Source organism: Periophthalmus magnuspinnatus, chromosome 19, assembly GCF_009829125.3.
Source record: "Periophthalmus magnuspinnatus isolate fPerMag1 chromosome 19, fPerMag1.2.pri, whole genome shotgun sequence".
Lineage (NCBI taxonomy): Eukaryota > Metazoa > Chordata > Actinopteri > Gobiiformes > Gobiidae > Periophthalmus > Periophthalmus magnuspinnatus.
This window is the reverse complement of record NC_047144.1, coordinates 6,839,408-6,855,654: the sequence shown is the minus strand read 5'-3', so window position 1 is coordinate 6,855,654 and position 16,247 is coordinate 6,839,408. Positions and strand designations below refer to the sequence as shown.

At 38.0% G+C, this 16,247-nt stretch overlaps 1 protein-coding gene across 1 annotated transcript; it reads left to right on the top strand.

Annotated features, from left to right (window-relative positions):
* Positions 1 to 389: 389 nt before the first annotated feature.
* Positions 390 to 12,497, top strand: LOC117387120 (carnitine O-palmitoyltransferase 1, liver isoform-like). Its single transcript, XM_033984531.2, has 19 exons — positions 390 to 590; positions 2,884 to 3,029; positions 3,856 to 3,995; positions 4,136 to 4,307; positions 4,944 to 5,045; positions 6,162 to 6,299; positions 6,443 to 6,520; positions 7,264 to 7,371; positions 8,196 to 8,283; positions 9,091 to 9,286; positions 9,359 to 9,547; positions 9,631 to 9,736; positions 9,799 to 9,915; positions 10,018 to 10,182; positions 10,287 to 10,415; positions 10,510 to 10,665; positions 10,850 to 10,963; positions 11,049 to 11,141; positions 11,220 to 12,497. The coding sequence occupies exons 2-19, from the start codon at positions 2,889 to 2,891 to the stop codon at positions 11,343 to 11,345; spliced, it is 2,358 nt and encodes a 785-aa protein (XP_033840422.1). The 5' UTR covers positions 390 to 590; positions 2,884 to 2,888; the 3' UTR covers positions 11,346 to 12,497.
* The last annotated feature ends 3,750 nt before the right edge of the window (positions 12,498 to 16,247 follow it).

The following is a 16,247-nucleotide window of genomic DNA, read 5'->3' as shown; positions in this document are numbered from 1 at the left end:
TGTGAATTTATGTCTTTCAGTTTAGTTTTTGTCAAGAGAATGACTGTGCTGCTCTCCAAATGAATCTTGTGTATAGTGTCAGGAAACTGTCAAAAAAAGTATAAAGAAGCCCTCAGAGTAAAAATGATCGGATGCAACAATTGATGTTTAGCCTAAATTAAATTTATTAAGAGTAAAACTATATGCCTGGCCTGAGCACGTGCCTGACCAGCTTTGATAAAGTTAATCGTTTGGTTTTGGCTGGCCAATTAAATATTGCACACGATTACAACCATGAGACTATATGTACATGTTTAATGTTTAACATGTTAAAATGCGTATTAGCGTGCATGCAGAGTCTATAATGACATTATTTTGAAGGTTTAAGAGTATTTTCTGCGCATGTGTGAGCGGATGGAGAGGCGGCGCGTGAGTCCTGCCTCCTCTGCTCCTTCAGTGTCTCCACATACATCCACAGTAAACTGGAGGAGGATACAGAAAACACAGCCGCGCAGAGACGGGGCTTGGTCCACGTCGGAAGTTCTTGTTCTGCAGTTTTTGCTACGCGGTTTTTTGTTTTTTTTGAATCGCACATCGCTTTATAAGAGAAGGTAGGCCTTTGAGCGCACCGTGGTTTGCATGTCATTATGGCACCACACAGTGTTTGCTGTACTGTACACTATCTGTATGTTGATGTTAGCTTACAGGGGCGCTGTTAGCCGGGCTAATGTATTTCAGACACGCTCGTTCTGCTTTTGTCATGAGATTGCTACATAATTGTGTCCATTCACCGGAGATCCGGATCATGGCCGCGTAGTCTCAACATTATATGACATGTAACCAGACTGTAATACAGTGTGTGACTTATTCTGATTGAATACCATGTGGAAAGACCTGAATAGTAGATTTACCCCGAGATTCTTCCTGTAGGCTCGAGTTGGTGGCCTCTCATAACTTCACCATCAACACAACTGTAACTTCATTTTTCATGTTTTTCGGTCTTTGTCTTTTAACAGAAATGCAGCATAACGTCTTTATATTGACACAGCAACCCCGTAACCCTGTAAATTAAACAGTAACCACAGTCACACTTTATAGTGAATGAACAATAAACATGTAACCACATCTTTCACTAGGTCCTACCTAACCTTAAATGTTAATAAAAAACTAGTTTACCAAATGATGCCAGTGGACTGCAGGGAGGTGGCATGTCCTGTGTCTCTAATTATCCCTGATAATGCATTTTAATGAATATTAAACTATTACAAAATTGTCTCACTTACTCACCAACCATTTCTTTTCTATCATACAAGTTTACTCTATTTTAGTATAGACAATAATATAATAATAGACAAATTCATGTTGACCTTTCATAAGTTGTGTATATGTAAACCTCCTACAGAAGCATAATGGCTAGAATCACATGGTTGACATTTGTTCAAAACCCTGTAGTATCAGGAAACACTCCTCTTCTGAACCAATAATGTGATCCATGATTATGTGCTCCACCAGGATAATTGAATATAATGAGTACATGGGCTCTCCTCTGGGCCACTGTCTAGTGTAGAGGAATCTGACCTGAGGGCATTATCTATCCATAGCCTATTTGAGGAGAAAAATCAATTCATTTTGTGGCAAGAGCCAGTAATAGCCCTAAACTAGAGTCCTACTCACACATCAGCCAGTCAGCACACTGCCACCAAAACTCCATCAATCTTAGTTGTGTCCAGGAGTTTTGATTTAAAATGCATGAGACTTGCCCACACTTACATGTCATCATTATTTGATGAGTCTGCACTTATTTTATTTCAAAGCACTTTTTGTCACTTTCCATCAGTTCATGCCATTTGAACTCTAGGCCCCAATTACCATCACCCAGTCTGCGTGCATTGTTCTATTTTTGTAAGTCGGTCAATCATGGTTAATGACACAAATATGTAACATATTTGCCCCTGGGTACAAAGGAATGCTTCAATGTTATGTTTTAAAGTTATTTTTGCTGTACTAGAATATAGTAAGAAAATCATGTTTTTAACTACACTTGTTTATTTATTTATTTTTGTTGGTTACTGATTAACTAACATATGTTTCAGGATTAGCTTATTGCTAGTTGTTTGACATCCATTGTTAGTCTCCTAAAGGTGTAAATTTGTGCTTACTATTAGGGCTTGCCTCTCCAGATACCTTACCTGTGACTTGGCCTAGTGTTGTCAACTAATAATAGGTTTATTGTACAGCTTTTTTTCTGCATATTTGATTGAGGCAGTGCACGTTAATAAACTTTAGGACTGTTCTATTAATTGACGAAACATAGTTATATTATACTCTACAATTATATACATTCTAAGAGTGAAAAAGGATATATTTTTACAGCATATAAGAACATCTGTTCACTCTTCATCTCTTCTCTCTGCAATAATTACAATCATTAGTATTTTTCTATTACTGAGCAGACCTAACCCGTCCATTGCAACACATGGCACTAGATAAGAAATAATGACGTCAACTGACAATTTTTGACTGTTTTCATAAACCGCATATGGTCAACTACTATGCATACATTTACTAACATGCTGAGATCATTGCCGCTGTGCCTCCTCAGTTTGTTCCTGAGGGGGAGGTACGGGGGCAGCGGGGGCAGTGCTAGAGTTTCCTATTGATTACATAGTATTTTGCAGTGAAACATTTAAAAGGTAAATTCACAAATGTTTAACCTGATGATTTTTCTATTGGTGATTAGTCAAATATTTCTTGTATTACAACTAAAAACTGCATCTCGACCGTATTCATATTAATTTTTGCCGTCCCTCATCTGTATGTGAATTATTGTCCTATAAAATGTTGTGAAGTCATTTGAAACCAAGCAGTCATCATCATCCTTGACTTGTGTCTCTGTGGTTGTAGACAGAATGGCAGAGGCACACCAGGCCGTTGCGTTCCAGTTCACAGTCACTCCTGAGGGCATCGACCTGCAACTGTCCCACCAGGCGCTCTCTGAAATCTACCTGTCTGGAGTGCGGTCCTGGAAGAAGCGCATCATTAGACTCAAGGTAGACTCAGATTTGACCTGCCTCTTCCTTAGGGCTGTGCAATTTAGCAAAACTAATGTAATATAAAATACGGCAGCACAATATATCAAAATTGCAATTTGATTTGGAACAATTATCAAATCACAAAGACATAAGTTATAATATAACTACATCATCATCTTGTCATCTGCAAATAAAACAATTTTCTGTCTTTTTAGAGAAAAATCTCCAGATCTCTAAAACTAGATACTTATTTGAGCAAGTATCAATGCTAAATAAGTCACATTCACAGGATAGAAATTAACCTTTCCTGAATCGCTTTCGAATGAAGCTATTCATTATAAGCGTAAGTATAAGACCACATAGACTAGCATACGTCCATGGACCACCACCTAGGCGATTGATTACACAGATATCACGCAATGGTGATTTAAAGTTGAAAAACACACTCACACACACTATTGTCCAAAAAATGACTGTTTTTTATTATTATTATTGTTGTGGTATCGCAATCAATATTGAATATTGAATCTATTCCTTAGTATTGACATTTTGGTTAACATTTTAGTATCAGGCCAGCACTAGTTTATGAACATGTTCTGAAATTCATGGGATTCTTGTATTAGAATACTGAGATATGATACTAATAAACTGTCTGCTAATGCTCCTGGAGTTGTTTACAATGTGCACTCTGAAAAGAATCCTACTTTTTAAACATATCTCAATATTTCTTAATTTTTTTTTTTTCTCCAAAATCAGACAATGAAGCCCACCCCTAGTCTCCTCTAATCACAGGAAACCCTTCTTTGTTTTCACAACGCAGTCTTCTTTTTCTCGTCATTTACAGAACAATGTGATAACAGGGGTTTACCCAGCCAGTCCTTCTTCATGGTTATTTGTGGTCATTGCAATTTTGGCAACAATGTACACCCGTTCTGATCCATCCATGGGACTCATAGCCAAAATACAAGAGCACCTACCAGTCAGGTATCATATTACTATTTTTAATGGTAACAGTCATTCTTACGAAATGTTTAATCTAATACAAATTGTTCCACTCCTACTTTTGTCCTTGTGCACATAATGTTGATCAGTATGAATTTTGTGTCTCTTGTCTCCTTTTCTAGTCATTCAATGAGTTCCCAGTGTCAAGCCGTGGTGTCTGCGGTTCTCTTCAGTACTCTGCTGTGGCTGCTGCTCATTTTCACCATGAGACTCTGCCTTAAACAGCTCCTGTCCTACCACCGCTGGATGTTTGAGCAGCATGGAAAGATGTCCAACACCACCAAAGTCTGGGTGGTCAGTGTCACTGTTCTGAAGGACGTAAACGTCATTGCTCATAATTATCAAAGATTAGACTAAAAGGAGGTTTAGGACTTTCACGCAACACTGCACAAACACACTCCATTCTTGCCCTATCACATAGAAAAGAACATACTGTGACAATAGATAGATTGTGTAGCATGTCCTCCCAGGTCAATCTGTTACAGATAACGCTGCCCCCGTGGGGCACCTGGAGGGTAGAGGAGTGCCAGAAGGAAGAAGAAGATGTCCATGCCCAGCTACTGAATATTCATGATTTATGTTTAAATGTGGCATTCAGGGTCAAGCACTCAGATCAAAACGGGACTGCCCCTGAGATCTCCGTGCACGTACTAGGGACAGCATCACGCCTGACGTGTATTAGATTGGATGTATAGGGAATAATAAAACTCGAGTGATTCTACTCTCTGGTCTCAAGTGGTTCTTCTGATCGGATAAAAGGAACATGCTTACAACCCTAACCCTAACCCTTAACAAACCAAGCTCTATTCAACTTCTTAAAACCTTTTCTAATATTTTTTTAGATGTAGAATAAAGTTTAAGAAATTACTTGTGGTGCGTAAATCAGATATTGTATAATATGTGTGAAATAAACATTTGTATTTTTGCCAGGCCCTGGTGCGCATCTTCTCTGGCAGGAAGCCTCTTCTCTACAGCTACCAGGGTTCACTGCCAAATCTGCCTGTGCCCACCATTAAAGACACCGTCAAAAGGGTGAGATATTCTATAAAGCTGTATGAATTACAACATACAGGCTCTTTAGATAGAAAACAAGTGATCATTTTAAATTCATTGGCATTAGATTCAACACTAGTATTACAAGATCGTGGCTGAGTGTATTTCTACTCAGTTGCTACTTAAACCTTTCATAAATGAAATGAGGAGTCCACAAAATCAGAAAAGACACCAGTGTGTAAGTGGTACAGTGGTCCCTTGTTTATTGTTTATTGTTACATTCTAAACATAACCCGCAAGAGGTGAAATCCGCAAAGTAGTCAGCTTTATTATTTACAATTATTATATATGTTTTAAGGCTGTAAAATCCCTCACCACACACTTTATGCACTTTTTTCTCTTGTTTAAACACTCTCAAATTTCAAACCTTTGTAGATTTTAAAAAATAAGCACAGTATTATAGAATGAAATCAAAGATCAAAACCTCTTTTCAGGCCCAAACATTTGTTTGAGAAATAAAAATATAAATGTTTTCCTATACTGTAAATAAAAATTATAGATTAAAATTATACATTTTAGAAATAATGTAACAAATTAAATTTTAATTTAATCACCCTACGAGGTTGGACATATAAGAAATTATTAATAGTGACACGCGACCGCAGATGCCTTTGTTGATGCAGAACGTTTCATTGACATTGTGGGCTTTATCGGGGAGAAAACTTGCAAACATACAGCACTTTAGAGTCACATTGTGATCAAATATTTATGTAAATTTGGCTGAATGCATTCTGTACTGTACAGGAGATATGTCACAGAAAAGACTGATAGACAATGGTCTACTATCCCTTAGCCAATCAGGACACAGCACACAATGCGCATTCATACACTGAAAAAAAGCATGCAAATTTGCATTAAAAAGTCCTCGAAGTAGGGAGGCTGAGAAAGTTGAACTGCAATATAATGAGGGATAACATTAGTGCCTCTGCATTAGAATATGCAGGAGTGAGTTCATGTTCGTGAATGGGTGAGTGGTTACTTGATGTAAAAAACGTTTTCAGTGTCTGAGGTAGAAAAGTAGAATTCCTCTCCAGCACTGATTTTAAATACTGATTTTGGTGATTGCAAATCTTTTTTTTTTTTTTTTTTTATCAGTACTTGGAGTCTGTGCGTCCTCTTATGGATGACAGTAAATATGAACGCACAACCCAACTGGCAGAAGAGTTTCAGGGCAGCCTGGGGAACCGCCTGCAGTGGTACCTCAAACTGAAATCACTATGGGCTGCTAACTATGTAAGTAATGTTGCATACCATGTTATACTGTTCTATAGGCACATTCACAATGCATTAATACTAGCACTAGCAATTGTCCTAAATTATGCATGTCTGAAAATGGCAAAAACTGAGGTTGACCAAAGCATTGTTTTCCTGTCTAGGTCAGTGACTGGTGGGAAGAATACATTTACCTTCATGGAAGAAGCCCTATAATGGTTAACAGTAACTACTATGGCATGGTAGGAATATATTCTATATAATAATCTATATATTTAAATAAAACATTTTACCTCTGTAACCTGGCTAAATCCAGATATGTGTGGCAATCTGAATTGAGTTCTACGCATTATCAATCTGTAATTGTTTGGGAAGAGGGACTCTCATTGGAGTTTTAACCAATCACTGTCTGCCACAATTGACAGGTGTCAGTAATAAAACACTATAGTTTATATATATAGTGTAATATAATTTATATAATATAATATTGTTAATTGTAGAAGATATATATATATATATATATATATATATATATATATATATATATATATATATATATATATATATATATATATATATATATATATATATATATATTTATTTATTTTTTTCGTCTGCTACCAGACGTTGTGTAGATTCAGATCAACATACAAGATGGATTCTTGTTTAAAAACTCAAATCTTGCGACAATCCAGCTTATAGTGCAAGATTACTATTTCTGCCAATGTGTGTTCATAAATGTCACATAGACATTTTTCATCAATAAAATCAGGTAAATGAAAATCAGTGGAGCTGCTATGGTGAAATATGGCTATGCGCTCACACACGCAGTTTGATCCAGGAAATCAATGGTTTTATACCAATAATGCGGTTCACAGTGAACAAAATATAAAATAATGATCTGTGTGGATTATAGTTTAACACTAAATACCAGCACAAAACATAATATGTCTTCTTTATTGATGATTCTCAATTTTTGGTGTAGGACTTTTTGTTTGTGACGCCCACACCGATCCAGGCAGCAAGAGCCGGCAACTCCATTCACGCATTCTTCCTTTATCGTCGCAAACTGAACAAAGAGGAGATTAAACCAGTGAGTTGTCTAGCCACTTCACATACTTAGCTGACCCCCACTGCATAGTATACAGAGTTTGTATTTGTAGCACTCCCTCTGCAAATACCATTATTCCAGTAAACAGTTTTACACAATGGTTTTGAAGCCAAATCACAGCACTTCTAGGTTTCATTTGTTGTGCCCTACTATGAGTTAATCTATAACCGTGATTATACAGGTCACAATGTAATCATAAGCACTAAACAATTTTTACGTTCAGCACAAAGCTATTTCTAGAGCTAAAGCTAAAATAAGTCATTTTAAAGCATTCGTCACTCCCAAAAAGTGCTTTTTATTTGACTGTTTATTGCACTTTAACTAAATTTTTCATTCAGAAAGTCGTATTTCATAAAACTGGTGGTTACTAGAGAAATTGTGATATAAGGCACTATGAATGAAAGTTAAGTAAGGATTTCATTGTTGTTTGGTCATAGTGTCAATAATCGTGGATAAAAAGGACAAATTAGATAGACAATTTACATTTAATATCAATATTTTATTATATTTGGGCTGCTAGGTCATCTTAAACGCATGTGTATACATGATTACAAGCTTTAAGGTGAGATTACCATCATATAGTGTATGCTGGACATGCAGAAGACGTAGCTTATGCAGTTCATACTATTTGTGAAATCTTATCATCAAGACTTGAATTTTCTTTTTTTCTTTTTTTTCTTGAAATGGGTGTAACTGAATCATCATACCACACTTCACAGTCCCCTTTTTGTTTTCATTATTTCATTTGTTTCTGCTGGATTTCTTTGTCCTGTCTCCCCATTCCTCCCCTTCCCTCCATCTCCCAGAGTCGTATCCCCGGCACTGTCATTCCCCTGTGTGCAGCTCAGTGTGAGAGGATATTCAACACTACACGGACTCCAGGAGAGGAGACTGGTAAAGAGACACTCATTTGTAACATTAAAGACAGTCAAAACAAACTTCAGACCCCAAAAGAAGATCACTTTCAAACGTTAGGGTCGACTGAGGTGACTAATACATTCACATTAGTGATGTGTGTTGATGTGCCCAAGTATAGTACAGTATCTGTGATTGGCTGCTCCATTGTAAGCCCATCCTCCCATCCTCATCTTTGCCTTTCTCTCTGCATTTCTGCTCTGGGATGTTATAAAGTCCTGTTTCTGACTAATGTTGATTATTTTCTTCTGCCCCCTCATTTAGTTTTCTTAAATTTGTTCGACTCTCACCTCTCTTCTCTTCTTTGCATCCTTTCCTCTTTGGACTGGCCCTCTGTTTATCTTATTCAGTGGTTGTTGAGGTCTGCAGTTCCATGCTGTTCCTATCAGTTTGAGAGGATGTTTGACACTTGTCGAATCCCTGGAGAGCTAACAGGTAGTGTTCATACTTCTAGACGACTGGGCCCGCTCTCTCCTGATGCTCTTGTTCATTTGCACTTATGAGTCAACAACCCCATCTCTCCATTCCCTACAAGGCTGGGCCGCAGAAAAACTCTTGTTTTTTGTTGTTTACTTTAAAGGTTTTGTTGTGTGTCTTTCATTTGGGGTCAGCTCACAAAGGCCTATGCTTCATTACATTCCACCTTGTTTACATGGGCTTCAGTTCATTAGAATTTCAGACATTTGTGTTTAGCTACCAGATCATTGTTGCAATATTCCTCGGGGTTTGCATTGTAAAAAATATTAATTAATTATATTTGTCCCACTGTACATTTCTCTCTTGAAGACATGGTTCAGCACTGGCAAGACAGTGATTACATAGCGGTTTACCACAGGGGGCGCTACTTCAGGCTCAGGGTGTACCAGGCTGGCCGCCTCCTGTCACCCAGGGAGATTGAGTTTCAAATCCAAAGAATTCTGGATGACCCCTCTCCTCCTTCAAAAGGAGAAGCCCACCTCGGGGCCCTGACAGCCGGTGACAGGTTAGTCTTATAGTTCACATACAACTTTGTTTTGTTGAGTATTGCATATAATATTTTTGAACATTTCTACAGAATTCCATGGGCCAAGGCCAGGACAAAATTCTTTAGCACAGGGCTTAACAAACGGTCTCTGGATTGTATAGAAAAAGCTGCCTTTTTTGTCACACTGGATGATGATGAGCAAGGCATGATGGGTGATGACCCTGCTGCAAGTCTAGATAAATATGCTAAATCCCTTTTGCATGGAAATTGTTATGACAGGTTTGACTATTTCTTTTTCAAATATGACTAGTTATCTGTGCATAAATGTTTGCGGTGTTCATTTCTCAATGTTGTGTCCGTAGGTGGTTTGACAAGTCATTTTCTGTAGTTTTCTACAGAAATGGAAAATGTGGAATAAATGCAGAACATTCTTGGGCAGATGCACCTGTTTTGGCCCATGTATGGGAGGTAGGCATAAAGATGACTACACACATTTGCTGTGTTTTCTTGAGTTAATTGTTCTTTTTCAGTATTCCCTGGCTACTGACAGTTTCCAGCTCGGTTATAATACTGAAGGTCACTGCAAGGGAGAAGTAGATTCCTCACTTCCAAAACCACAAAAGCTGAACTGGGAAATCCCCCCTGAGGTATGACTTTCTATAGACACCTTAATGTATAATTATAATTTGGTTTAGTAAAGTCCTTGAACAAAGTACACTTTATACAAAAGGGTTTTGCATCTCTTTTAGTGTGAGGAGCAGATATCCAAGTCTTTGGAAGTGGCCCAGAAACTGGCGAACGATATCGATTTTCATGTTTTCTCATTCCAAGAGTTTGGAAAAGGAAAGGTTAAAAAGTGCAGGGTCAGCCCAGATGCCTTTATCCAGATGACTCTTCAGTTGGCCTACTTCAGGGTGAGAATATTTTGTAGTAACATTCTATAGATTTGTTGACCTTAAATAAACATCTTTCCAAGACCCAAAAATAGAATCTCATTTCTTATGCAAATACATTTCAGGAGCAAGGTAATTTTTGTTTGACATATGAGGCTTCCATGACCCGTTTGTTCAGGGAGGGCAGGACTGAAACGGTGCGCTCCTGCTCCAATGAGAGCAGTGCCTTTGTCCGAGCGTTCGAAGGAGGAGAGGTGAGTCAAAGTTGAAGCTATGATCCTGCCATTTTCCCAAACCTTAAAAGTGTTACATTCCCACTCTCCTGCGGTGCCAATGTGTGTGCCACAGGCTCCCGAGGTGTGCAGACGTCTGTTTAAGGCAGCGTCAGAAAAGCACCAGCTTCTCTACCGCATGGCCATGACAGGAGCTGGCATCGACAGACACCTCTTCTGCCTCTATGTGGTCTCCAAATATTTAGGAGTAGAGTCGCCTTTCTTGAAAGAGGTTAGAAACTACACAAATAAAATGTTGTTCTTTTATTTTAATGAGGTTTAAGTTGCTCTGTCAAATTATGAATAAATGTAGCAGTAATGAATCAACATTGTGGTGGGCTGTTGGAGAGCTTTTTTCCAAAGGTGAAATATCATGTATCTGTGGTCCTTTATTTTCTTAAATATATATTCCTCAGGTGCTGTCGGAGCCCTGGAGGCTCTCAACCAGTCAGACTGCTGTCCAGCAGGTGGAGCTATTTGACCTGGTCAACTACCCAGAATACATCTCTTGTGGAGGAGGCTTTGGTCCAGTGAGTTATTCCATTAAAAACTTAAGAGCTACAGCTTGTTATGAACAAAATATAATTCTTATTGTAACACTTATCTTTTTCGTAGGTCGCTGATGATGGTTATGGAGTGTCCTACAGCCTTGTTGGAGAGAACATTATTAACTTCCACATCTCCTGCAAGCACTCATGTCCTCAAACTGTGAGTTTTTATAATACTTTTTATAGTTGGGTCAGAGAGATCTTTTCTGACATTGCTTTTCTTCTGGTTTTCTTCCAGGATGCCCATAAATTTGGTTCTCAGATTAAAAAGGCACTGCATGATATAGTCCATCTGCTCAGTAGTGCCCAACCAGAGCCCAAGAAAACTGAAACCAGTCGCCCCAAAGTCAAGAAAGACCAGTAACTTATACTGAGGGACACCTGGGTCAAATGTGCACACCCGACGTTGAGATTTTGGTATTGCAGAAAAGAGCCTTACACATTGCGGGCATATATACTCTATGTGAAAACTGCAGTGCTAAAAGGGATGTTTTAATAAATATATTTATATTTGTTTGTAGGTTAGTTAAGAGGGGACCATTATTTTTTACATATTTACAGTCATTTGGATTTATAATAAACATGGTGTAGGTCTAGCTTGTCTTCAGAACATATTTGGAAATGCCTTGTAAAGGGATTTTGTATTTTCTTAGTTAACATAGCATTAAATATGCATACAATTTGCACCACAAGGGTATATACCACATAAACTGTACTGTCTGGAATGGGTTGTGGGAGCAAACTGCAGAGACTGAAGGCAGCAGTATAGACTGGCTCCTCCTGTTCTTTGAGAAGGATGTTGCAGTTTTTAGGAGACCTTTGAGAAGGAGATTGTCAGTGATTAATTAATTTCTCTCAGCTGTTTTTTTTTTTTTTGTAATGTCATTTGAATAACTTGAACAGCAAGATGATTTCCTGCCTTTTTTTGGAAATCAGACTTATAAGAATCCATATTGAACCTCTCTGAGAGCTGAGAGCTGGCTACTATGAACCAGACCAACCACAGGACAACTGGTGGTTTGGACTAAGGCAAAGGTGAAGCACCCAAACAAAGTGGCACTGAGTGATGTACTTCAGTTTATTTTAGCAGAAACGCAGACAATTACATAAATTACAGACTACTATGGACGAAGTACTTTGGACATGTATGGATGGGAAAGATGCGTTTTTGTCATATGGATTTAGCAAAGGTTTTATTTATCAGCTCACTCCGGGTTGCATTTAATGAGAGCCATTCCAGATTTGTTATGTGTAGAGTCAGGATTGCTACACATATCAGTCTAGCTTTTGCCAGGTTACCATAACCATTGGACATTTATTTGTATTAACACTTAACATAAACTACAGGGACAAATTCCTTCATTGTACTATTTTGGATTTTTTTGTCTTTGGTTTTCTGTAGAAATACAGTATAATATATGTAAAATTCCTAGGAATATGAGTATTTGCCATATCTTTGTAAGGAAAAAGGGATGGTCCTACACTCAATATTAAAGCAACAGGACACAAGTGTAAATGCAAGAATTTTGTCTTTGTTATTTTATTTTACTGCTTTGGAAGTGCTATATAACACCCAAATAAAAACATGTATTTTAAAGTTAGCATGCTTGTTATTCTTCAGTTAAATCCTTTGTTCAACTGAGTTTTCACTTTTTCTGTTGATAAACTGCAGCAAATTGAAGGTTTACTAGAGTTATCCTCATTATTTTCTTCCCCTTTTCCTGCAGGACGAGCCACTTAATCTTTACTCTGGGTGTTGATCCATAACTAATACAACCTTAGCACAGATGCAAACTGGTTTAATGTATACGACTGTACCTGCATAGCAGTAGAAATAGAACTTATGGTCACAATTTCTGTCAGCCCATAAATAATTCTTGCTAATGTGCATTGTACAATTGCTATCATTCTGCACTGGTCTTATCTGACCATGTCTACCAAGCCTCACCATTGAGGTCACACTTGGATGTACAATGGATTTTATTTTTTGGATTTTCACTTATGTTCCTTGCACTGCTCAAAACATGATTCTGGCGACAGTTCCGATGACAGTTTGGACTTTTCTCCAATTAAAAGGGTCAACAATAAAATGGAGCTCATGAGATCCTAAACAAGAAAACACTTTTACAATACAACATTCTATGCATAAAAAACATCATAGGGTGGTGTAGTGGTAAGCAAGTGTCTCCTGTGCAGCAGGTCCCCAGCTGAGGAATTTTAACACTTTTGCCTGCTATTTGGATTCCCAGGAACAGAGGCAGAGAAATGGTGGGTTCAGTTTTTGGTTGGCCTCAAAATCTCACATATTGACTTTCTCACTGTATTCATACAAAGCCATGACCAAGGACATACTGTTGTTGTGTCTTTGGGCCAGACACTTTACTGGGTATGGCTTGGTGTGTAACCGAGTGATTGGTGGTGGTCGGAGGGACTGATGTCACAAATTGGAAAATGGTAACATTGCCTCATAGTCTACCAGGGAGCATATGTTCCCACAGCCGTTTTCTGTCATTTAAAATATATTTTTGAAAGTAAATCTGTAGGGCAGCTGTCTGGTTTATTGGGTCTGTTCCTCCCACCTTCAAATTAGATTCAAACAGAGCAATACCAAACCAGAAAACAGTGAGCTAGCTAAGTGCTATGGATAAAATGGGAGCTTTTTTGTTTTACTTGTCTGGCACACATAAGGAAACAGAGGTCCACAGTCCTCATTGAACCACGTCTCATCAGCCTTCATGCCCCTGCAGTAGTTGGAGAACTGAGATATACTGACCCCAGTTTATGTAGGTCAGCCGTCCACTGCTGCCAGGAGTCTCTTCGATGGACCACTGCCATCTTTCTCTCCATTCTTTTTCAGACTGATCCACACATCTCCATCAGTGCCATTTGCCTTTGCACTTTAAGCATCTCCACATCCTCATGGCTCCTATCACAGCTAGATCGATGTGGTTTTTCCTGCAGTTCACCTGTGCATCACAGTGGATCTTTTTTTCTCTCATCAGGAAATACTCTCACTCAGCAAATTAATATACAGTCCACCAACCAAAAAAACACATTTAGGTATTTAAAATAAACAATTAGTTTTGCAATATTATGCAAGTCTACTTAAATTATAAACATTTACATAAAGCAAGCAGTACATTTATCACAATAGTGTTTGATCTGATAGAAGACAAAAGATTAAATGAAATATCCAGTATATTAAATGTTACTCACCTCATGTTTCTCTGCAATCATCAAGTGAACAGTCCCCAAACCTGTCCAGAGCTCATGGCTCTGTGTCAGGACAGGGAGGGGATGGGTTCACGTGAGCATAGGTGGGTGTGTATGGGTGCGAGTGCAGATGTCTGAAATGGTGCACACTCACACGGAGAGGGAGAGATACTGTAGGCTACACATGTTTATATGTCCAGTACATTATAGAAAGGTAATACTTTGCATTTAGTCACATCACATGATGAAAACTAAAATGTTATAGCTGATTTGTGGATTGGTGAACTGACTTAAATGATTAAATAAATGAAGTGGATGGTGGACAGTGGTTGGCTCTGTGACTGTTTATGCATCTGTTGCCCCTGTTTGAGCAGTGAGGTCATGTGAGAACACTTCAGTCATTATCTTGTCTGTCAGACTTTAGCTCACCCTCTCCAAAGCTCAGGGTAATCCCCGTGCAGTCTCTCATCTTTTCAGATTCAGCCCCCCAGCTCACCCCACATGACCCCCATATAAAGGCTGTCCCACCTTGGCCCTCCCAAGTCTCCTGTCTGTCTTCACTCTGCATCAGGTAGGTGCTTTTGAGACGGACATCTCTACCATTGGCTAACAAAATCCATTATTCATCCTAATTTCGTTAGAACCCACACCAATCCAAACTTTTAAATTCACACTGAAGAAGTCCACTCCAAATTAAAGTCCATATTGCAATGATGCTACTTATTTCACTAAAATGTAGTTAGCATCATTGTATTTAACATTTCATTCTGAAACATACCCACTTTTTTTTTTTTTTTCTAGTTTTAAATTTTGGTGAAGTTTATAATTTTACTTGGACATGGGCAACAGATGACATGACACAGAAGTAATTCCACAAGGTTAACAATAGCCAAAACTAATTATAACACCTTTTTTTCACTGCCACATAACTGGTGTAAAACTATGATAAATATTTACCACTGGTACTATCTGACCTACCAAGTAATAATTAGAAAAATATGAAAAACTGTCATATGCACTTTAATGATACTGTTCAAGACGTGAAGGTGAAGTCAAAAATGTTGAGTAAAAGTAAAGCTAGGCAAATGTATTTAAATATTTCACTCTCACGCATATTATGTAAAGTAGTAAGTATATTAGCACCAAACTCTCTGTGACGTAATATTCTTGTTAGTTATACAGGATGAATATAAATAGAAAGAGAAAATCAAAGCTAAAGGTTTTCTTTGGCATTCACAACGCCGGCAGCCATCTCAGTTTTACTTTGACCTCTGTTACTATCCTTCGGTTTGGACCAACAATTTTAAACAAAATATCCTATCTTTTCTATCTATCTTCAAAATGTTGCCAACCAAACAACAAATATGTGAACAGCTCTTTTGTACTTTGTTGACTGGGAGGTATTGTGGTAGAATGACAATGGAGGACTTGGCTGGTGATAATAGAGAACAAAGCAGTCTGATTTTTCCATCTAACTACATTCCTTCTTGTAAATCAAATTAAACATGAGATTGTTCAGCTGATCTCCCCTCTTATCCAGTGAAGCACAGTCTTTGACATTTCACCCCTTCTATTCTTAGAGTATTATCTACAAATGACCAAGGCCTAGAACTTATTTACAACAAAAACACTGGCCTGTATGTTTTTTTCATTATGTACGTTCACACCGCTTTAAGGTCACTAACCTGCAAATCTACAAAGTGTTCTTGTTCCAGTGTATTGCTCTGAATGTAATGCAGCAGGATGCATTGGAGTTTCTGTTCCTGTTAAGAGTCACACCACAGTTGTTTTTGGTCACTTCAAATGCTACAATTGTGAAGGCTCATAGTATGAACTCAGAAAGTTTAAGGTTCAAGTCCAATACAGGTTGGGAATAGTGTTATGTTGATTTATGCTATGATTTATGTGCAAAAAAAATTCTATTGGAAAAATTCTGTGATACTACTCTGTAATGTAATGTTTTTATATGTTTAGTGCAATAATGTCTGAAGTTGAAGAACACGGGTGAGTCCATTGAATGTTGCAATGTTAATATATTTACAATACAGATATT